Raw genomic sequence first — 21610 nt, 5'->3', positions numbered from 1 at the left:
GTTTTAATTCTGTAAATTTTCAAATGTTTTAATTGTCAACATGCTAACTGTTTCAAATGGATTAGTTTCATTCCTCTCAGATTTTACTCATTTTTTAAGTTAGCTGACAATTGAATTGACTAGATTTTTTTTAAAAAAAACTGAAATCAAATGGTGAGAAAGAATTGAAAAATCTAAAGGGTACTAAGGAAAATATTTAGCATAAACAAATTTTCAGGAAAAGATAGCCTAAGCTATCTAAAACAACTGATAAAGAGAGACAACAGAGCCAAAGCCAAGCATGAGAGAGAGCTTTGGTTTCACTCCCAAAATAATTCTCTACTGAATGATGAGAGTTTCACTTCAACCCACATTCAGCTATACCCTTTTCTAAGAAAAAAATGAGCTCCATATCTATATATATCTGATCTATAATATCAGAGAATCATTATCATAAAGTAATCCAATGAAAAGTAAATTATTCATAATGCCTACTAACTCTCACTTTCAGTTGGGACCCCTGCAAAGTATTCATTATGTAATAATAACAATAACGTAATGATTGGATAGAATGATGCCAACAATTAAGAGCCTACCCAATTCCTTTCATAAGTATTAAGTCATAACACAATGATTTCAACATTGAACACATGTACTTTTTAAAAATTACACAACCTTCTTGCAACCATATTTCAGAATTGAATAGTTTTACAATTCCTTCAAATGAAAACATTAACTCAAAATTATGCATTACCACTGTAATTTGCAGAAAGCTAGACATTTGAAACAAGAAACTTTAAGGAAAAAAAAAAGGCATATCAACACTTTTTTGTATACAATAAATAGTTATGTTGCTAAACAACATTCTTTCTGTCATATTTGCATCAAAACTATAAGCTATACAACTTGTATGTATGCAGGAATGCTAAATTAGCAGACAATACAATAAATTGTAAAAGCGACCAGAGAATATGGAGAAATTTATAAAAGTTTTGCATAGCATTTGTTTAACAAGAAGAAATATCATCACTTCGATCAAATCACCATTTTCATGGCGTATTTTTCTCCAAACATAGCATTTTGTTTAGCAATCCCCATCAGATAATAAAAACATAGAACTTTATGACAAAGGTGCATTCATATAACTACTCAATCCACCAAAGCTCATACTTCTAATCAGATAGAATAGTTTCTAAAATCTAAACTCAATCATGTGAATAAACACGCTTCGGATCGATTTCAAATGGAAACTTCAATAATTTGAATTCTAGTTTTACAGAATGACAATAAATTTGAAGAAACAAAATTAACCAAGTTACAGAAATTGGGGAACAATTGTTAACTGAACTCTTACAAGTTTCTTTAAGAACTAGAACCCTCATCAACGATCTCTAACCCCTGCAGAAACATCAATTAAATCAGTTCAGCTAATAAGTAAATGGTTCTAGAAAGGCAAACAACGATTTTTTGGGGGGACAAATAAAACCAACCTTATTCGTCGACTTCGTAGGATCGAGGAGTTATCTCGGACAACCATAAACCTGGGAAACAATACTGCAGAGGCAAATCAAGCATCAGATAAGGCACATATCAATATGCAAATAGCAGAAAAGCGATCAATCCTAGGTCAAGTGCAAGAAATCAAACCAAAATTAGGAAACCTACATCGAGATGCTGCTGCACGATCCTTGGCCTCTTCTTCGGCCGCCGAGGGGGCTTGGTTCCTTTAAACACCAGGTAGTCCTGTTCAATCTCCTCACGGGACAGAGAGATTGAGAATTTCCACATATCCTCTCCATCTGATCTCCCTCGCTTGGCCGCTTCCCGCGGGACGCTCTTATCGTTTATCAAAGGGGAAGAAGAGGGATCCGAGGTAGGAGCGCGATCCTCGGCCGGAGCGTTGCAACCAGCCCTCCGCGTCCTCAGGTTCCAGGGCCTTGCCGCCTCGGCCACCGTTGGAACCGAAGGGTAAATGCTTCTCTCCGCTGCCTCCTCTCCTCCAGCCTTCGTCGATGGGGGCGAGATCTTGCCCGGAGAGGCTTGCAGGCGGATCCCCGCCGTTCGTCCGATCCGATCGGATGCGGGATCCTCCACTTCCTCGTTGCGTACGCTATGGGAGAGGGGGTGGTTGGAGCAGCGGAGGTGGCGCTGGCCGCCCCAGCTACGAGTGGGGAAGGCGAAGTTATGCAGCCTCCGGGCAGGCGGAGGCTTCGATCCGCTCGGAGGTAAGTACTCCTTTACTCGGGGAGTAATCGCCATGGAAATCCTCGATCATCCAAAGCGGCGGCTTGGAAGGGAAGGGAAGAAGGCAAGGGATTTCTCTGTTTCGCAAGGTCCCTCTGTTTCCTCGCTCGCGGGGTTTATAAATATTCTAAAATAGGAACGAAAATTAAATATTGAATACGCCAAGAGGATATTTGTTAATTGCCCCTTAAAATATTCGTATTGACCTCATATTTGCCAAAATCGCCGGCAGAGGTTCTACTACTTTTAGTGGAGTTACGCTTAAATACAGGGGCTATTCCGCAATTTACCGTAAACCACGACCTCCGATTAGGAGGCCGCCGGCGAGAGCGAGAAGAAGGAGCGACGCAAGTTCTCCAGCTAGATCCACCTCCATCTCTACCTCGAGATGGGCCGGCCGCCATGCGCTTGGCATATCGCGACGTAGTACAGCAGCCAGCGATCGACTTCCAGGAGATCTGCATCCTCGGTGCGCACAGCTACCAAGGATCACTGTGGCTACGTGGCTGGCGGCACCGAGGATCAGCGAGGTCTGCAGTAGAGCAATATAATCTTTTACCGCATCGTGTCGTTCGTCGCTCTCCGACGTGACGACAGTCGACCGATGGTTCAACGCAGTGCGAAGTTCCTTTGTATTCCAACGTCTGCAAAGCGTCGTAGGGAAGGTGAGACGGCGCTAGATCCGCACGCCGCCACCGTCATCCTGATCTCTCCTTCGCCATCGCCGCCGTCCTCTACATTACAAGGCGTCGGTGCTCGCCGGACGATTCCCCGAATACCCTTCTCTCGAAGCGCTTCGTATTTTTTTAAAAAAAATAAAATAAATAATTCCCATAAAATTGCCAACAATTAATATCTTAGTTCAGTTGTCATGGTCAAACTGCTGCTACATTCGCATATTTATCTTATTACTGATCAAAACTCTACCCAGACGTCCACGTAACCACGGTCAGGGAAGGGCCCACTCCAGAAGAGCGCGCATAAAAATCTCTCTGATCACTATCATACACACGACCGCACATATCCCTACACGTTAATGATAAAAAAAAATGGAATTAAAAAATAGAAAGTACAACATCACCGTAATTCCTATTCTGAAATGATAAAAATTGGTTAAGTCGAATAATAAATAATAAACCTTAAAATATTTTTCAGAAATGTTATTATTCTCTTTAACTATAATAAAAATGAGAAATTATTTGTAATTATTAATATTATTCCCTTACTATAAGAAACCCTCGACCGGCCAGTGCTCTTCTTCGTTCTGCCTTACCTCCTCCCGTAGGCCGTAGGCTCGCCATCACGCCAACCCACTCCGACCTCGCCGTCAAATCATCTCCTTCCCCTTCTCCGCCAGTTTTGGAATCCGCTGCCGGACGCTCCCCTTCCTTCGCCTTCGGCATGGTCATCTCGCGGGAGACGCCCTCCAGGCGCCCGAATCCCTCCCCGGAGACGGCGGTAGCCGCCGAATCTCGGCTCCCTCTCCGAGGGACGCAGGGGAGCCTCCTCCAAGGCTGCCCCTTCCAGATCTTGAAGACGTGGGGCAGGCATAGGGGGGTCCGTTGCATGGGCAAGGAGGAGACCGCCGACGCCGGCGAACGGCGATCTCCATCGGAGTCGGCGTGCCCTCGGATCCGTGTCCCGGATAGCGGCCGCAGCGACGGAGACGACTCGGGAGTTGAGGAGGTCAGGGAACGCCTGTTGGTTCACCTCCGTGAGGCAGCGGACCGGATGAAGTTGGTGCTGCCCAAAGGCAGCGGCGAGACTGAGCCGGCTCCGGTGCCGGAGTTGACGCCCGATCTCGAGGCTTCCGACGGCTCTAAGGCACTTCCATGGAATCTGAGGACGCGGCGCGGTGCGTCGAGGGAGATCGAGCGGCGCCGGAGTGTTTCCCCTCCGCCGCCGCCGCTGACGGCGGAGAAAAGGACGGTCCGGCTGAGGTCGGAAGGTCCTAGGAGAAAGGAGCGGCCTAGGTTCTCGATCTCGCTCACGAAAGAGGAGATCGACGAGGACATCTACGCCGTGACCGGGTGCAGGGCTCGCCGCCGGCCAAGGAAGCGGCCGAGAGTCATCCAAAAGCAGCTCGAGGTGAGATTTCTTAGTCCCGCTTTCTCTTCCATTTTCCTTCCTCCGTCGACGTTCTGTTCACCCTTCTGATCCATAAGATCCCCATTTCCTTTTTTTTTCATGATTTCCCCGCTCCTCTCCGATTCGAACGCACTATTTCCGTTGTTTCTTTCATCTTAATGCTCAATCATTTCTCCTCGTATTAATCTCTTTCGATGCTCCTCCTCTGCAGGCGCTATTCCCCGGCTCGTGGCTGACGGAGATCGCCGCCGACAGCTACAAGGTCCCAGAATAGCGGTAACCGTACCGCGAGGGACGCGACGCCTCTGACTCCGTATCGTCCAGCCATGGGTTTCTCCTACAAAAGACAATAGTAAGGGCGGAAAAAATCATCTTTTCTTTCAGAATTCGCTACTTTGACATCGTAGAAAACCCTCATTGCGTCAAAAATTCGCCCTGTAATCGTCCTGTTTTATGAGTTCCAACTGTCGCTCTGTTCCAGAAGGGATCGATCCTGTCGATTGAGCCGAATTTCGATTAAACAAACCTCAAGGTATCATATTATTTGCTTCCAGACAAAAACTCCGACTCGATCGCAGTCTTTTCCCCGGTGGCAGGGGAAGAGCAGAGGCCGCCGCGTCGGCGGCGTCTGTTCTGCTTCAACCACGGCCGTCGGAGTTTGGGTCAGTCAACTCCGCGCTCCTTCACAACACTGGAACGGGTCGTCGCCGCCGTCGCCGCCGCCGCCGTCGCTGTCACCTCCCAACGCGTGGATATTTGCTTTCGCGTGTCGCCACCAATCCACTGGAATGTTGAGATGGATTAACCCAGTAGTCGACGAAATTTTTATTTTTTCCATCTTAAAAAAATAATTTTTAGTAATCCCCTTACAGTTTTATTATTTATCTATTAGCCTCTAGTCATAGACATTTCTCTAACATTAGGAAAGCGACGGCACAACATGATAAAATTCGCATTGTGATAATACTTATAAAAATAGGGCTAAATTGAAATTTTCTCTCTTATAAGCTTTCTATTTTATGTACAGGCTGGGGGTTCATCAATAATTGCGCACCTAATCGTTTTTATTTGACTGTGGAACTGCCTAATCTGTTGAGATCGGGCTGTTTAGTGGTTAATCACATGGATTAAATAGTAGGATTAATCATCGTTGGAAGGCTTGCAACCTTTCCGTTGGTCGTCTCAAAGTAGGCTTGCATTTTCAACTACAAAGAGAGAAGTTTATTTTCTTGATGCATCATTCTACAAAGATCATTCTAAAGAACCATCACTGCTTTAGCTCAAGGAGAGGGAGCAACATACATTCTTCACCTTAGCTTGCCAAGCTCTCCAACGAGTCGAGGACGTGCCTCATTGAGGGTCTGTTTTCGGGATTGAACTGCACGCAGGCTAATGCGACCTTGAGGGCTGCGGTAATGTCACCTTCTCTTTCGAGTTCTCGCGTCAAGTAAGGGTCTATGACATCCAACAGGCTCCTCTTCTCCTCGATCGAAACCTGAACAAACCGAACTAAATCCATGTCTGAGGTATCCATTACAACAGATGGGGGTCTTCCAGAAATCAATTCTAGTAGCATCACGCCATACGAATACACGTCCCACTTCTGCGACGGCCGGAGATATTTCAAGGCTTCAGGAGCTTGGTAGAACAATTTATCGATCCAGACAGGACTAGATGAAGCGATTGAGGGTTCGCTAGCCTTTCCGGCCATGTTGGCTAGGTGCCCGAGCCCGAAGTCAGATATGTATGGATCCATATCTAACCCGAGGAGTATGTTACCGGGTCTAAGATCCCCATGGACATACTTCTTGGGGCTGAACTCGTGCAAGAAGGCCAAACCTCTTGCAACGCCCTTCATGATCTTGAGTCTAACGATCCATGGCAGTGGTGCAAAGTTCAGCTCCGATGAACTTCCTGTGAAAGACCATCAATGGAATGGAAAAATAATCACAATCATATCGACTAGATTGCAAATTAAGAATATGGAAAGATCAATCAGGACAAAATTTAATTAGTAATGATCCAAACAAACCCTTTTTCTGTGGATCCATATTCCATACCGTGAATTGCACCGGCGAGGTTGCCGTTCGGAATAAAGTCGTATATCAGAAGCTTCTCGTCGGCCGACCAGTAATAAGCTCTTAGTTGAACGATGTTGGGATGCCTCACTTTGCCGATGGATTGCACCTCGGTTTGGAAATCTTTGAACCTCTGCGATCCGCCGTCGCCTAACCTTCTCACTGCGAGTGTGAGGCCGTCGTCCAGCACCACCTTGTAGACCATCCCAATCGCGCTCTTCCCCAGCACAAAAGCAGATCCCTTTAGGAGTTCGTCCAAGTCGAAACGCACTTGCTTGTCTAGCGGTATGAGATCGAATTGCTCGACGTTCTCTGCGGAAACCTCGGATCCGTCTTTGCCGCAGCAAAGGCCCCCTTTTTTGTTCTCAGTTTGTGCCTCGTTCTTGGAAGAAATTGCCCTCCTGTAGCAGAAGAAGAAGAGCATTGCGATGAGGCCGATTGCGAGCGCATCGCCGACCGCTATAGCAATCACGGATCTTTTGCTGAGACCGCTCGAACTGTTTCTGTCAGGCACGGGCAATCGATCGCTTGGGAAAGAAGGAAATTGGGGTGGGCTGGCGGAAGGAGGAGGACAGGGGTGGTTCTTCAATGGCGGTCCGCAGAGATTAGGGTTTCCGATAAATGCAGTCGGCCCTCGGTTCAGGAAAGCTCCGTTCTGCGGAATCGGACCGCTCAGATTGTTGAATGCGAGATCGACGTAGATCCGCTCCGGTAAATTTCCAAGGCTCGCCGGAATTGGGCCGGAGAAATCATTGTGCGAGAGATCAAGCGTGCCGGTGAGGCTCGACAGGTTCCCTAAATCGCTAGGGATCGAGCCGTTCAATCTGTTGTAAGAAAGGGTCAGTCTCTCCATAGCCGTAAGATTGGTGCCGAATCCGACGGGGAGAGCGCCGGAGAAGTTGTTGTGGCTCAAATCGAGAACCCTCAGCCGCTTGCAGTGGGCAATCGAAGCGGGTATGGTCCCATCGAGCGAGTTGTCGGAAAGGTCGAAGATTTGGAGGGCGGAGACCTGCGGAGGGACGGCGCCGGTGAGGAAGTTGCCGGAAAGCACCAAGCTTTGAAGGCCGGCGGCGGAGAAGAGCCCCGGGGGGAGGCGTCCCCGAAGCCGGTTGTTCCGGAGGTTGATATGGCGGAGAGCCGGGAGGTCGCCGAGGGAGGATGGGAGGGAGCCCAAAAGCCGGCTCTTTGGGAGGGCGAGGGCGACGACCTTCCCTTCCCGGCAAGTGACGCCATTCCAAGCGCAGGGGTCGGCGGTGGAGGCGTTCCAGGAGGCCATGGAACCGCCCGGGTCCTCTCTGACGGATGATTTGAAGGAGAGCAGGGCGACGCCCTCCTGATTCACGGCGAGCGGAAGGGGAAACAAGGTGAAACAGAGAACAGCACAGAGAAGGAGCTTCGAGGAGCTGAACTCCATGGCCACGAAGGTTTGGGGACGAAGCAGTGATGGCTCTGTTCGTCTCACTTCATGGAGGAAGCAGGAGCGTGATCAACGTGGTGGAGAATGGTGGGCGATTTGGCAACTGTGAAGCAATCGCTCAGATTGGGGCGACGTCTCTGCGCAATCACAGGCGAGGAAGATTGAGAGAAAGTACGTGTGGAAAGAAAGAAGAAGGATGGTCTATCTCGTCCACATTTCTGACCTCCATATACTCGAGTCAAAGTGTGTGTCAACGTTGCTGGAAGAGAACCGGGATTTGACTTGCTACGGTCCAATCAATGAAGGTGAGTGGAGAATTGACTGTCTCTGGTGCACTTCGCCTAACTGCCAAACTAAAATAATAAATTCTGTTAAAGAAATACTAGCAAAGCACTAACTACGATAATGATCACAATGAACTGGCATCGACGACATTAATTATTGTTAATTTGTCAATAAAATCCACATTTGTATGTTTTGCAGAGAACTTCGCACACAAAAATGTTGAATCCATGAATCAGCCAATCTACATATCATCTAGACCAAGGAAATGCAAAAATTTCTCCAAATCTAATGATCCCTACAGATTCATATACTACGGGACATAATTGGCTTCTTCCACTTTCATATCTTATAATATACACACTTCGTTGGTGAATTCAAACGAGGTCCTTCCGGCGTTTAGATGAGTCGTTCAATGCAATATCTCTGCTACCACCAAAGAATGAGTGCGCATGGGCATCTGATTTAGTCTTCCAAATCAAGAAAACTAAGCAATCTTTTCTCATCTTATGCTAAGAGGTTGCTAATGAGTGTTTGAGCTGCTAGGAAAACTTGTAGAGTTTGACGCTTCTTCCAGCTCCACAAGCATAAGCTTCTGTCTCTGGTACCTGTTTCTTTTTGCTGCAATTGCTGAGAGAGACGAATGCAGAACATTTTAGTAAGTGGAAGTGGCTAGGATTTGCAACTTACAAGCAAAGATAAGCAAAGAACATTTTAGTTGTTATGCATCTTGAAATGCAGTATGATAGTTATTAAAAACATGGTTTTAAGTCATCAGTAGTTACATCAAAAACTGACAGTGAGTATAAGTGACAAAAGAACTTGCTGTCTGGCTAAAGTGGTAGAAAGGATTAAAGGAATATTGTGTTATTCTGATCTGGAAAAATCACTCATCACATACTGACACAGTAAAAATGGGACTTAACCTAAAATCCTAAATGTATTATTCTTATCATTAAGAAACGTTCATTACAAAGTATATATGGCACTTGAGCTTAAATCCTAAACCAAAATGTTCAATCTAGGACTAAACCCACTGCTCATGGCTCATAATACCTATAGCAAATTACCATCTGATTGTGCATGCTCTTATTTTAGTCACAATATCATCACAGAGTTAAGATCTGTCTATTCTTTCTAGCCTCACACAAGTGGTGGTAGCAGAAACAAATACTAAGGGGAAGCTTATAGAATCACAGTATGATAATTATTTTTCAACCTGATTACTTGATGAAGTGTCAATTTGTATCCATCAAGTTGAAATCTTCTCAAGGCACAATCATAATAAATAAAAGTTCAAAACTAAGAATAATTCTTGAATTAGTTTACTCACATATTAAGTCTTGAGGAAACTCAAAATCATAATCGCTGCTTCCCCTTCTTATGCAGAAAATATAAATGACGAGAAGTAAAATGAAAATAAAAACGCATGATAAGCCAATTGCAATCTTGCCAGCTAATGAAAGACCACCCTTGTCCCAAAATAAAGGACATGCTGGTAAAGTGGGAACACCACAAAGACCTTTATTACCTGAAAGGCTGAACGTGAAAAAATTAGTTGATATTTTTAAAAGGAATTTATGTAACCAAACATGCACTGCAAGACATCTACGCGGTTTAGATACCACTTTCTCTCAATAACAGATGATGATGAGCAAAACTTACTCTATGATTCCACCATGTACACCAATTGAATAAACTTTCTCAGGAACTTGTCCATCCAATTGATTGTTGTTTAACAATCTGATTGAAAAATGATAGCCACAAGTTATATTAGAAAGTGAAGGATTCATATTTAGTAAATAAACTTCTACAGAACGTTTTCAGAAACTTAAATGTATAGAATTGCACAATTAAGGATAATCACAATGACAAAAGCAACAGAGAGAGCATATTTAGCAACTCACACAATTTGCAAGTTTGAGGAACCCAAGGTATCTGGAATACTCCCTGTAAACTGATTTGAAGACAGGTCCCTGACAAAAACAACAGTAAGTTACTTATGACTAATGGAAAATGAGAATCATGCTAGAGTCTTCTTGAGATAGCATCAGAACAATCCTCACGATCCAAAACCCACAATATTTAGCTCGGCAATACAATGATGGTTTAACCTTCACACAGAGTATTTATTTCTAAGTTATGAAGCAGAACATTAGTGGATATAAAATGGTTTTTCTAATGTCTGTGCTTTCATGGTAAGTTTACCATGTAAGAAAAATGTACAATGTCAGATACTCTAGAAGTTTAGAAAAAATATTAGGCAGTTATCCATCAAGCATGCTGCAGAACCATTCTTACAAAGCTTTCTATTCTAGAACTTGTAGCTGTTATGTAGGCTCCATTTGTTTCACGTAAAATATGATTCTTATTAAAAAAAAATTTTGATAAAAAGCTATGAATGAATTTTTTTTTTATAAAACATAAAAAGCATGTTTTTGTGTTTGATGCACTAAGGGTGGCCACTTCTCTAATGACAGCGAAGGGCAAAGAAGGCCTCATGGGCAAGGACAAGAGGGTGAATAATGATGATATCTGTTGATATACTGGTACAAAATATCTGAACAATGATTTACTTTCTCTCTTGTTTGAAAGACTCTATTAAGCAACAAGTAATTTATAACAACCTAAATGACTTATTCAATATATAAGGAGACTCAGAAAAAGGAATAGTAACTAGTACGTAAATATAAAAATATAAGTTCAATTCACCGAAATAATCTCTAAAGTATGATCGTTAAAGTATTTTAAAAAAAACAGTTCTCATAACAATTCCTAAGTATTACAAGCAAGATATTCTATCACTAACAAACTTGCATAACTAACCTTTAACAAGAGGCAGTTTGACTTGCACAAAAGAACAATAAGCACTTCCAAATGGAGTTAGGCATAGGAGGGGAAAAAAACATTGTAACTAATTGGAAATGTTTATCAAGATACTCACAAGCTTACTAAGGACCCAAGACCAAAATCTGTTGGCAAACTTCCTCCCAAAGAATTAGAGCTCAAGTTCCTGTCAGATGGTTAATTGTACCCACATGAGATAGGTAAAGTGAAAGATGAGTCCATATGCCTGTTAAAAATAATTTTAAAAGCTCAAATAGAAAAAGTGATTTGAAAGAAAAAACAAAGGGGTGCTCTAATGAAGCCAAATTGATACTGTGCAGATTGAAAATGATATTGTTGTTTGGTTCATAAACAGATACTATAGCTAAACTAAATGACCCTCAAGTTGGTACATACAATAGTTACTTTTCTTAAGCATATAACAAATTTACTGTCATATTAACCTTTGCTAAATTCTTAAATCTTGTAAAGATCAATTACAGTGCTGAAGTTCATGGCATCATGACTTTATGAGAAATAAAAAAACAGTTAATATGGAGTAAATGCTACCATATGATCACACATATTGGAACAGAGCAGTTTGTGGTGACTCTTTTTTTCAGTCATTTTCATTTCTAACATACACCGCAAAAAATAAAAACCAACACTAGTGCCAAGCCTGAATGAAGAAGAGGTTGAGAGTTTCATTAGGCCAAGACAGTCAGTTTTAAATTGTCTAAACCTTTGAATATGAATATCAACTAATTTTTTCTATAAAGTCAGGCCCCTCAAGCGTTGTAGCCTTGCATGGAGGGAAAAATTAATGTGATTGTGGTCTATCCAGATAATTGAGACAAATACAGCTTACTAATGATGATGATGATTACTCATACACCATAAAGGAACAACTATAAAAGAAATTAGCAAGAAGGAAATTGTGCAAGTTGTGATAAATTAACTAATACTTACAAGTTTACCAAGTGTGTTAAGATATTTATTTTATCACTAATATATCCTTTCAAGCCTTGACTTCCTAAGTCCCTGTAAATCAAAACATGAAAAGTTAAGCAAGTTAGAAGTAAACCCTCGGGTTTTTGGAGTGGTATCCAGAATCCAACATAGATTAACTCATGTTTAATGTAATTAATACAATAAAGAACATGTTGGTATTGGAATATCTATTTAGACCACTATGTGTAGCCCATGCAAACAAAATATTGTTAGATGATAGACCATGCCAACAAAAGTACAATATCATACCATTGAAGTTGGCTAGAAACAAAGAAAAATAATATTGATTTGTTTGCCAGAATTGAAGCATAGTGATAATCAAAGAATAAAACATATCGCAGATAATCCCAAGTTTTTTTTCTAAGCATGCTTGGTGATTTCACTGATATTTAGCTACTAAAGAATAACCAACTCAACCAAACAATAATGTCCATTGGAAGAAGAATCTTATTTCTCATGTAGTAATAATTGATGCATGTTTACAAATTCGTTGACAATTGGAAGAAGCCTATGCATACTGATGGAAGAGATTGCAGATAATGGAGACTACTAAACAAATTGTACGACTATGAGACTAAAAATAAAAAATGCCACTAACATTTGTATTAACATCCGGAGATAATCTGTTCATAGAATGAGATGTGATTGCTTACAATTGAGTGACAACAAGATTTTGTCCGTTCTCACTGAGATGACAAGTGACACCCTCCCAAGTATCCCACGTGGAAGGTGCACACGGGTCTCCGTTCCAGCCCATCCTATCCGGTACCCGCAGTGATTCCTTCAATGCCTGCATCGCCAACACTATCAAAAAGGCAATCAGCTCGAAACTATTCCTAGTAGCAAAGTGTAATCCCAATTCATGTTCCTGACCACCCACCTTGACTTGACACCGTGACCATGTCCAATGGCACCATAGCATAATTCTCAAGTCCACAAATAATGGGCTTTGCAGCCACCGGCACCAGCTTCACACTTAAGGGCCTGCTTGTCAAGTTTCTCACTATGTAACTCCACTTGAAGGCTGTGAACCCTCCGACCTCCTTGTAGATGTCAATTCTCGACACTTTCTCTTGGCCGATGAACACATCGAACACCCTCTGTGCTGCAGCGTTCACCCCAGAATCTATCTCCGCAAAGTGAAACCAAAGCATGTAGTCTAGCCGCGTGTCCACCGGCAGCAAGAATTCAAGAGTGTCCCCAAGATTGACGGTTGTGACGGCTGTCTCGTACAGCTTGACAGGGAAGTAATTTGGGGCCTGGTTGGCGCCGTATATTTGGTGTCCCCCAGCGGATAGCGCCTTGACTGAGACATTCGGGTTTCGGTATACGGCATCAGGTTGCCAGACCCTGGAGAAAGCGTCGGAGTCGTTAGAGAATCCAGGACCGAAGAGGGAGGAACCAGCTGTGAGGCGGCCATAATTGATGAGGATGAGATCTGTGCCGGTGGAGGCAGCATCGTAGGCGAGTGGGTGAATGGCAGCGATCTCGAGGGAGGCAATGACAGGAGGGTCGGTGGCGATGCTGTAGAAGCAAAGGGTGGCGCTGCCGTCGGGGACGGCGGCGATAAAGTCAGAATAAGCACCAGAGCGGGCAGCGGCCTCGGGCCAGGGGGAATGCAAGGTGAATACGAGCGTGCCTTCGAAGGAGACGTCGAAGCTAGGGCTCCGGAGCTTGGAATCGTAGTTGTCGTAGACGGTGAAGGTGCGAATATAATAGCGGCCGTTGGGAAGGGGAACAGCGTAGCAGTTCTTCTTGCCGTAGGAAACCGGAGGGAAAAAACGGAGAGTTCGCTCCTGCGGCAGCTGGAACCGGTGGGGCTCCGCCACCAACCCGGCGGCGCCACCGGAGTAGTAGAGATCCGCCACCCAGGAGCGCCCAAACTCCGACGTGAAGTTAGCGGTGCCTCCGCAGTCGATGTTCAACGCCACGCCTGAGATCCCAAAGAAAAATTAAGCAGAAAAATGGCAAGGAGGGGAAACCGTGGCAATGTGGGTGAGCTAAGCATACCAGCAGAGAAAGGATCGGAAGGTGGAGCAAGCGTTACACCTCCGGAAGCGGAAGAAAGGAGCGGAAGGAAGAAGAAGAAGAAGAAGAAGAAGAAGAAGCGAGACATGGCTCGAGCTTGGAATCGTGGAGATGGGAAGGCAGCTTATGACCGAAGGCTGCGATCGCAAATCACGGCCGTTCATGCGCGCCGTGATTATGCAAGTCCACGCATAGCGTTGCCAGTCTGTTACCCACCGCCCACCGGGAAACGAAAAGGCTTCCTCCGTGATCGGCTGTGCAACCGTAACAAAAGACAGTACTTTCATCAATGAGAAAGCGGAAAAAGAATTAAACGAATTGCGTAATTAGTGGAACAGTTCAGTCGGTGTCGTGGCTCGTGGCCAAGACCTCACCTGATTTGTAAAATGCCCCGGATACTCATCTTTACAATGACCGTTACGCATTGATGAAATACCCTTACGATCTAATTTATCTAACTGTAGGACCTACAATACTTAAACGCTCAGAATAAATAATATCATATTTTACTCTAATATATAAGCTCATATATAGCCGAGTCGGGTAGATTAGCCGCATAAGCAAATTTGAATTGTCAATAAATATGAAAATATCTCGAAGGTGTTTTACTTATATAAAGAGACATTGTACTAGGATAAATATTTTTCTCCGTCCAAAATATGGAGGACTGGAGAGGTCACTAAGGTGACGATTTTATCTTTTATTATAATAAATAAATTCGAATAGTCCCGAAATAATGATGCAGCGGTAAGACATCCTCCTAATTTCATTAATATCTAAGAATTTAGTCTCAGTTTCAACAAATTAACAGATGAATTTCTTTTAATGGATAATTGACCTAAAAATTTTGGACTAATAGGCTATCCACGATGAGCGCTTCTAGATTTATCCTAGTGGACGATAAGAAAATTTCTTGAAGTTGAGTCGGTTATCCTCAGAATTAATCTACATAAACTGAATATTTAATACCAACTAAATAAACAAATTTAAATTGGCCCTAAGGCAATGGTGCAGTATCAGGGCAATCCCAACTTTAGCAAATTAACGGCTAAATTTGTTTTAATTGGCAATTTATCTAAAAATACTAGGTTGATGGGTCATCCCCTATAAAGGCTTCTAGTTTTACTTGATAGCCGATAAGAAACTTCCGTAAAATTAGACAAGGTCACTTGATACTTGATTTACCTTCCATTATCTTAATGTAAGGTTGATGAGGAGCACCTTTTTTTTTTCATAAACAAATTTGAATTGCCCACACAGACGTAACTGAATTGGTACTTGAGCGATATATTTGCATCACAGCAACAAGGATTGAATCCCTATGGTTCATTCACTTAAGAATTAAGGTTTTCTCACCTAAAAGGTCACTCAGTATCATGATTTATCTCTCTTCCATAAGATTATAGGGCAGATAGTAAAGGAACACTTGGGATGAGCGTTATTATCATTATACATCACATAAACAAATTTGAATTGCCATCCAGAATTGGAGTAGTGATAAGAGACATGAGCACACCTATAACAATTGAACTATTAGTGAATTTGGAGCGCCGCATCATAAGCCATCGTGTTTTTGAATTTATTTGATAGGCAAAATATGGAGTCAAATCACATATTCAAGATTAGTTAGATAGTATGATTTAAATACCTAATATATGAAAAAATTGAATCTTCTGCATTACATATCATATGACCGCAGTATTCAAATAACTTGAGATGCTAGGTAGGCAATTCACCAAAACCCATCTACATCACCTAGATTTATCTAGTAGCCAATGAAAAACTTCAATGAGACCAAAAGAGTTACCTTAAAGATTAATCAGTAAGAAAACTAAATATTTAAATTATTTTTATTTAAAAAAAACAAATTTAAATTAATGCCCTCCGAGACACGACGTAATCGTAAGAGATAAGATAAATTCTTATTCAACAAAGATTTAAAACTCATACCGGTCATCTCATATGCCCATAATATTCAAATCACTAGCGATGTTATACCATTCGCTATAACCCATCCCTACTTCTCAAATTTAATCTAATGGCCAATAAAAAAAACCTTTCATGACAATCAACCAATCAATTCCTAAATTAGTCAACGCAAAAACAGAATATGTGGATTGACAAAAAAACAAAAAACAAAAAACAAAAACCCGATGTGCTTACTGTGATCTGAAGAGAAACGTAAACAATGTATCCATGTTCTTACAACTGCAGTTCGATCTATTAGATAAGATTGTCATATCTCAATCATGTAGATACTGTCCAAACCAACACCAAAATATGGCAGGATTGCATGAAAATTACAGGTTAAACAAATTGAATAGCATAAGCTTACAGTTTAAGCACAAAAAGTTATCAGTTCTTGTTACATGAGTTGGGGAGTATTACATCAAGAGAAGCTTGTTTCGAGGGCCCAAAATCCGCAGCAATTGAAGCTTCAACGAAGACAATAAGGAACTTAGCACACCCTGCAAGTACAATTAAATATATGGGCAATTAAATAATAAAGCTTACAATAATATACTTCAAGATAATTTAATATCAAAGAACTCATTCTAGTAAATTTATGGCCATTTAGAAGAGGCAAATTCTCATAGAAAGAAACGAAGGAAATGAGTGATAGCACAGGGGGGAAAAGTATCATGACAGACGAAACCACAACAGGAATAACTATATTTTGCAAACTTTGAACCATTTGCAGACCTACAGGAAGAACACAAACTCATTTCTTTTTCAGCTTCCAAAAGAAGGATTTGGTTGATGACTGGTAATTGGACAAGATTCAGCCCATTAGCACATAAATAAGAATTTGTTCAAATGTACCGTGAAAAGGAAATATATCTATCAACTGCTTTCTCCTCATCTTCGTTATATAGAAACCATTTATCCTTGGGTCTCTCAGAGTTCCAACTACCAAAATCTGAAAAAATTAGCCTATAATAAGACCCACTTGCAGAGGCATAAGAACAATACTGCTCTCTGGAGGACACAAACCTTGTCGGAGTTTCAGATTGCTAAAGCAGCCTGCAAGTTTCCAGTAAATACATGCTTCTTCCAGAAATATGGGCTCGGTCCGAATAGCATCTGGTCTTCTGTTATATGGATCTGTGAGACCAACAAAAACATAATTACCTCAAAACAAATGGTAGTATGTTTGGATTTTGCCAATACAAGTAATTAGAAAGATATGTTAGTCCTCAATTGTATCAAGTCAAGTCACATGTGCTTGAGCTTTGTCCAAACCAAGTAGCACACCCACATTGGATGGCAGACTTAGGATATAAAAGCCTAGTTACTAGGAATCATATAATTCATGATTCCAAATATGATTTGAGTACAAATGTAAAAAAGATTGTGTGATAAATCTGAATCAAGATTAAATAGCCAAACAATCCAATTCAATTCAATTAATTATAAACCTTATGTTAAACCGCACTATGAAAAGAAAGAAAATTCATCTTCAAAATGTTATAACCAAACCTAAGTAACTGTCTTTTGACAATATAGTCAACTCAGAAAATCTGAAACTAATTATAAAAGAATAAAGAAAGGTTGAATTTTTACTATACAATAGAAATAAGCATAGAAGCATTAAGAGTTCAGTAGAATGGCAGGATCATTAATAGTTCATCCCAAGAGACATGGTCATCATGAGTTTTAGAATAAAGTATAGATAGAAGCCTTTCTATTTGAATTGTGGTAATTTAATTACAAACGTGAAGTTTTACAGGGTTGATTCAAAAATTTATTCAGTGAACTAATAAATAATTATTTAAAAAAAACACCTAAGAAATATGTACACTTCCAAAATTCTAAGTAAGAACCTCATAATACCTAATTCGATATAGATGATTCATACAATCTTGTAGCAAAATTCCACTGAACATAACCAGAAATTACAAAAAGTGAAATATAAGCAATCCTCTCAAAAACCATTTATATAATGACTCAAGGCATCAACAACTGAGGACATACTAGTTGGCAATAGCTCCATCATCTCAAGCATCTCAGCATGAGCTCTCTCTGTTTTTGTTCTTATGTGAGAAACGAGTTTCTCATGCTCAGCAACAGAAAGCGGTTTGTCTTTTAAAGATAGCATAGCTTTAGCAACATCATCTTTTAGTTTTTTCTTAAGATCATTACCCTGCGCAGTGCACAGAATACATAAGTTCAACAACCAATTCAACAACAAAACATAGTAACTTATTGGACATGAAACCTTTTTCTTGGCAGCAATGATATTCTCTTTCGCCTCCTTTTTTCTTTCAATATACTTGTTATTTTCTTCATCAATCCAGTTTCTAAGTGCTCTGTCAAAGATAAAATCACGATTATCAAAAGATGTGAGTGAACTGATAAATTAAATAAAAAAACTCTTGGTCACTCACTCAGTTCCTAGAGTCATATCGCATAGTAGATTCAAAAGTCTGAGCTTATTTGAACAATCCATGCTATCATATGACAATGAATCCTTCTTCAAGAAATCCAAAGACATCTTTAAAACAGAAGCATTCTCATCTATGTATTTAACAAGAGATTGCAACCATTTGTCTCCGCTATTCACAGAATATGAGATGGAACTAACAAACAATAAAAAAAAATGATTAACATAAATATACAGAAGATTTCCACATGTTGAATGTCAGGTATCATACTCTTCGCCCATGTCCTTTTGGATAAATGATAACAATTTGACATGAAATTTTACAACTGAAGAATAAAGTCCACCGCGCCCAACCCGTCCTCTTGCTAATTCTCTAAGAACACATTCAGGTTCTCCTTTATGTACATCAAGAACCTAAGAGGGTGACGAATTTGGAGAAAGAATTAGCATCCAGCAAAGCCAATTGTATTACAAAATGAAAGAACATCTTTGGTTTCAGATATTCATGAATAATAGAAAAGAAAGAAAAAGAAAGTATTACAAATAACTGGGTTATTAGCTATGAGCCAATCAGTTGTGGAGCCCAAGGAAATTCTTGGAATTAGACATAATAAGAATTGACAAATTCACCTGGTGACCTTTGCTGGAAAATTCATAGAGAATGAGAATACCATAATTTTTAAATATTACATTATTTTACATATTGATATTTCATGATATTCATTTTCTCACATAGCATACAACAGTTAAGAAGAACAATGATTTCTCACTGGCACAACCGAAAGGTGAATCAAATCAATCTACCTGAATAAGCAATCCCAACAAGGATGGCAGCCAGAGTTTCAACTAAGGGATCATCCACATCCATCCCAATATTGAATAAGCAAACAACCACCACACCACCCAAAATACACTCAAATGATTGATGTTGTACAGTTAATTTGCCTGATTATACCAGCAAATACTTTATTTGACTACTATGAAACAAAAAAAAAAAAAAAAAATCGACCAATATGCAATCTTCCTATTAAGTTGTCACCTTTGTCTTAAATCATTATTCTTTGTTTATTGTCATATTATAAGTAAGATAATTCTCAATATAAAATCCAATTTCTCAAGTGGCATACTTCTTCCTTTTCTGTGAAGCATTTGCTTTTACTTTCTGCAATCAATAAGCTCAAATTTTTCTTCCGTAAAATCTTCGTAGTTCATACAAGCAACCTTTGAATCTAATGTGCACACGCTTTCACAAAGAAATGGCAAACTAAAAATAAATTTGATAGTAAAAAAATATCATGTCTAGCAGAATTAAATATCTTGCTGTGAATGCTTGAGAAAGTACTATAGAACAGAAGCAATCTTTAGGGGCTTGCTTTGGTAAATTTCCAGTTCTTCTTCTTTAGTATGGCATGGCCATAACATTATCTCAATGTTTCATATCATTCCAGAAAAGCAAGAAACAAACTATAGTACTAAAATCAAGTGTTGAAGCAAAATATAAGGTCATGAAATTAGCAACATGTGAACTTATTTAGATTTAAATAGTTACCTAGTAAGGGTGTGTTGTTATGGAACCAATGAAGCTTTGTTGTTACAATAAGCTATAATGCACATACCATCCAATCCAATGTTTTAAGAGAGAATAAAGCACATAAAACATTGATCATCACTTTATTTTAAAAAAAATGACGAGCTGCAAATGAATGAAATTGTCCCTTCAGTTACCAAACCTTCCGAGCAAACCATTAAGAGGACCCAAAATTGATTATATTTGCAACGACCTAAGATTTAACAATGTATTTGAACCAATTTAAAGGGGACTGCTAAGGATAGAAAAGGAAATAGCATAGTGTAGGGATGAAGTTGTAAATATTACAATACTTAGGGTCTTAGCTATAAATTCAAAGGACATGTTTGTAAAGTGCTTTTCTGATAATAGGAAGAAAAAGACAAAGAAACAAATTTCCATCTCAATATTAAACACAACACTTTACATTGCACCATTTGGATCACTAATAATAATGCCTTGAATTTTGCTCCAAATTCTTGTACAGACAAAGACACCATATAGAGCAACTTAGTATTCGATCTACAAATGAACCATCCAAGTAGAAATACAGAATATCCCAAATCAAAAGTCTAGAGGTATTAGGTCAAAACATTCAAATTGATGTTACAAAAGAACAGACCAAGGATACATATAAATATTACCACAGAAAACTAGAAGCACCCTTAATCAACAAACTGGAATATTATATTTGTATGTTGATTAATGTAACACTTATACCTCTGAAAAGGCATTGCAGAATTCCAAAAATTGCAACGCTGCTCCAACATCCTCAGCTGTCCAATCAGACCCTGCAACCTCTAGTAATGGTGTGCCCAGAGGAACCACAGGCGCAACATTTTCTTGGTCTGGCTGATTTATTTTGATGGCACATTTCCTGGACTTATCCGCTTTCAGATGACTTTTGCCATTAGCAATTGTGTTCAGAGTGTCAACTAACACTTTGGCTTCAGCAAAATTTGACTTTCCAGTGACATGTTTCTGAGAGACCGGTTTCTTGCTTGTTGGTTTGCTTTGTAATTTTTCTTTCTCAGCTATGACACCACCTTCACATCCATTTGATTGTATAGGAGGCCTTGGCAAATTGCTTCCTGAATGCATGTCATCATCTTTTGAATTGACAGAGGTTTTCTTTACGTCTTTTGCTTCCTTATTACCATTTTTTGGTTTTGCATTGTCATCAGCAAGCCCAACACTATTCTCACTTATAAATTTTAGCTTCTTTGATGACTTTGTTCTTTCATTCTTCAGAAGCGATTCATCTTTCTCAGCATTGCTGTCAACCGAAAGCACGGCATCCTGACCATCAAGGAATTTCTCCAAATTGCGGCTTCTTTTCGAAGCTCCTGTACCCTATCAAAGACTCATGCTCTGTATAAGCGCTGAAAAGGCAATATTTGTGCATTAATCAGTGGGGAAAAATCAAACATGAAAGCTTACCCTTTTCAAACTGGGAGGATTTCCTGCGCTCAGACTTCTTAAACCGTCAGCAGCGATAACCACTTCAGACCCTTTGTTATCCAACAATTCGTGCACCGATGTGAATCCAGTTGCTTTAGCTGCATGGATGAGAATCCCAGTCGGTTGCTGGCCCTTCTTTTTCCTGCAAAAGAAAATCCGACACCATTAGTCACACAAAATGGAATAACCCAGTTTGCTAAAATCAACTTGATATAGCCATCTAGACGAAGTAGAGCAATTCACAT

At 40.6% G+C, this 21610-nt stretch overlaps 5 protein-coding genes across 6 annotated transcripts; 1 reads left to right on the top strand and 4 right to left on the bottom strand.

The window, feature by feature from the left end:
* Positions 1-1214: 1214 nt before the first annotated feature.
* LOC122055610 lies at positions 1215-2322 on the bottom strand. The gene is made up of 3 exons (XM_042617120.1): positions 1645-2322; positions 1470-1533; positions 1215-1377 (listed from the first exon to the last, which is right to left on the bottom strand). Exons 1-2 carry the CDS (start codon positions 2236-2238, stop codon positions 1471-1473), a joined length of 657 nt encoding a protein of 218 aa, XP_042473054.1. The 5' UTR covers positions 2239-2322; the 3' UTR covers positions 1215-1377; position 1470.
* LOC121967975 lies at positions 2237-4821 on the top strand. Its single transcript, XM_042518504.1, has 4 exons — positions 2237-2312; positions 2495-2753; positions 3456-4311; positions 4523-4821. Exons 1-4 carry the CDS (start codon positions 2237-2239, stop codon positions 4583-4585), a joined length of 1254 nt encoding a protein of 417 aa, XP_042374438.1. The 3' UTR covers positions 4586-4821.
* Positions 4822-5488: 667 nt separating this feature from the next.
* LOC122055605 (receptor protein kinase-like protein ZAR1) lies at positions 5489-8003 on the bottom strand. Its single transcript, XM_042617115.1, has 2 exons — positions 6372-8003; positions 5489-6225 (listed from the first exon to the last, which is right to left on the bottom strand). Exons 1-2 carry the CDS (start codon positions 7801-7803, stop codon positions 5624-5626), a joined length of 2034 nt encoding a protein of 677 aa, XP_042473049.1. The 5' UTR covers positions 7804-8003; the 3' UTR covers positions 5489-5623.
* A 209-nt stretch (positions 8004-8212) lies between these two features.
* LOC122055606 (receptor-like protein 4) lies at positions 8213-14239 on the bottom strand. Of its 2 annotated transcripts, XM_042617116.1 has the most exons (9): positions 13936-14221; positions 12806-13858; positions 12579-12729; positions 11884-11955; positions 11033-11101; positions 9996-10064; positions 9754-9831; positions 9422-9627; positions 8213-8718 (listed from the first exon to the last, which is right to left on the bottom strand). In XM_042617116.1, the coding sequence occupies exons 1-9, from the start codon at positions 14039-14041 to the stop codon at positions 8612-8614; spliced, it is 1911 nt and encodes a 636-aa protein (XP_042473050.1). In that variant the 5' UTR covers positions 14042-14221; the 3' UTR covers positions 8213-8611. The 2 variants fall into 2 exon arrangements, with proteins under 2 accessions (XP_042473050.1, XP_042473051.1); XM_042617117.1 differs by lacking the exon at positions 8213-8718 and having other exon boundaries at positions 9422-9619; positions 13936-14239.
* Positions 14240-16150: 1911 nt separating this feature from the next.
* On the bottom strand, positions 16151-21533 carry LOC122055609. The gene is made up of 9 exons (XM_042617119.1): positions 21345-21533; positions 20625-21257; positions 18609-18751; positions 18342-18533; positions 18173-18263; positions 17929-18097; positions 16948-17058; positions 16777-16873; positions 16151-16421 (listed from the first exon to the last, which is right to left on the bottom strand). Exons 2-9 carry the CDS (start codon positions 21003-21005, stop codon positions 16412-16414), a joined length of 1194 nt encoding a protein of 397 aa, XP_042473053.1. The 5' UTR covers positions 21006-21257; positions 21345-21533; the 3' UTR covers positions 16151-16411.
* Between the last annotated feature and the right edge of the window lie 77 nt (positions 21534-21610).

This window comes from Zingiber officinale, chromosome 3B (assembly GCF_018446385.1).
Source record: "Zingiber officinale cultivar Zhangliang chromosome 3B, Zo_v1.1, whole genome shotgun sequence".
Lineage (NCBI taxonomy): Eukaryota > Viridiplantae > Streptophyta > Magnoliopsida > Zingiberales > Zingiberaceae > Zingiber > Zingiber officinale.
This window is presented reverse-complemented; position numbering and strand designations above follow the sequence as displayed.

Coding starts and splice junctions, on each gene's coding strand:
- LOC121967975 (XM_042518504.1), top strand. CDS start 2,237: ATGGAAATCCTCGATCATCCAAAGCGGCGGCTTGGAAGGGAAGGGAAG. Junction 2,313..2,494: donor GGATTTCTCTGTTTCGCAAG/GTCCCTCTGTTT, acceptor GCTTAAATACAG/GGGCTATTCCGCAATTTACC. Junction 4,312..4,522: donor TCATCCAAAAGCAGCTCGAG/GTGAGATTTCTT, acceptor CCTCCTCTGCAG/GCGCTATTCCCCGGCTCGTG.
- LOC122055610 (XM_042617120.1), bottom strand. CDS start 2,238: ATGGCGATTACTCCCCGAGTAAAGGAGTACTTACCTCCGAGCGGATCG. Junction 1,534..1,644: donor TCGTGCAGCAGCATCTCGAT/GTAGGTTTCCTA, acceptor TTGCCTCTGCAG/TATTGTTTCCCAGGTTTATG.
- LOC122055605 (XM_042617115.1), bottom strand. CDS start 7,803: ATGGAGTTCAGCTCCTCGAAGCTCCTTCTCTGTGCTGTTCTCTGTTTC. Junction 6,226..6,371: donor CCTCGCCGGTGCAATTCACG/GTATGGAATATG, acceptor GGTCTTTCACAG/GAAGTTCATCGGAGCTGAAC.
- LOC122055606 (XM_042617116.1), bottom strand. CDS start 14,041: ATGTCTCGCTTCTTCTTCTTCTTCTTCTTCTTCTTCTTCCTTCCGCTC. Junction 13,859..13,935: donor TTCCGATCCTTTCTCTGCTG/GTATGCTTAGCT, acceptor TTGGGATCTCAG/GCGTGGCGTTGAACATCGAC. Junction 11,956..12,578: donor AATCTTGTTGTCACTCAATT/GTAAGCAATCAC, acceptor TTTGATTTACAG/GGACTTAGGAAGTCAAGGCT.
- LOC122055609 (XM_042617119.1), bottom strand. CDS start 21,005: ATGCATTCAGGAAGCAATTTGCCAAGGCCTCCTATACAATCAAATGGA. Junction 18,098..18,172: donor TCATTGCTGCCAAGAAAAAG/GTTTCATGTCCA, acceptor TGCACTGCGCAG/GGTAATGATCTTAAGAAAAA. Junction 16,874..16,947: donor CAATCTGAAACTCCGACAAG/GTTTGTGTCCTC, acceptor TAATTTTTTCAG/ATTTTGGTAGTTGGAACTCT.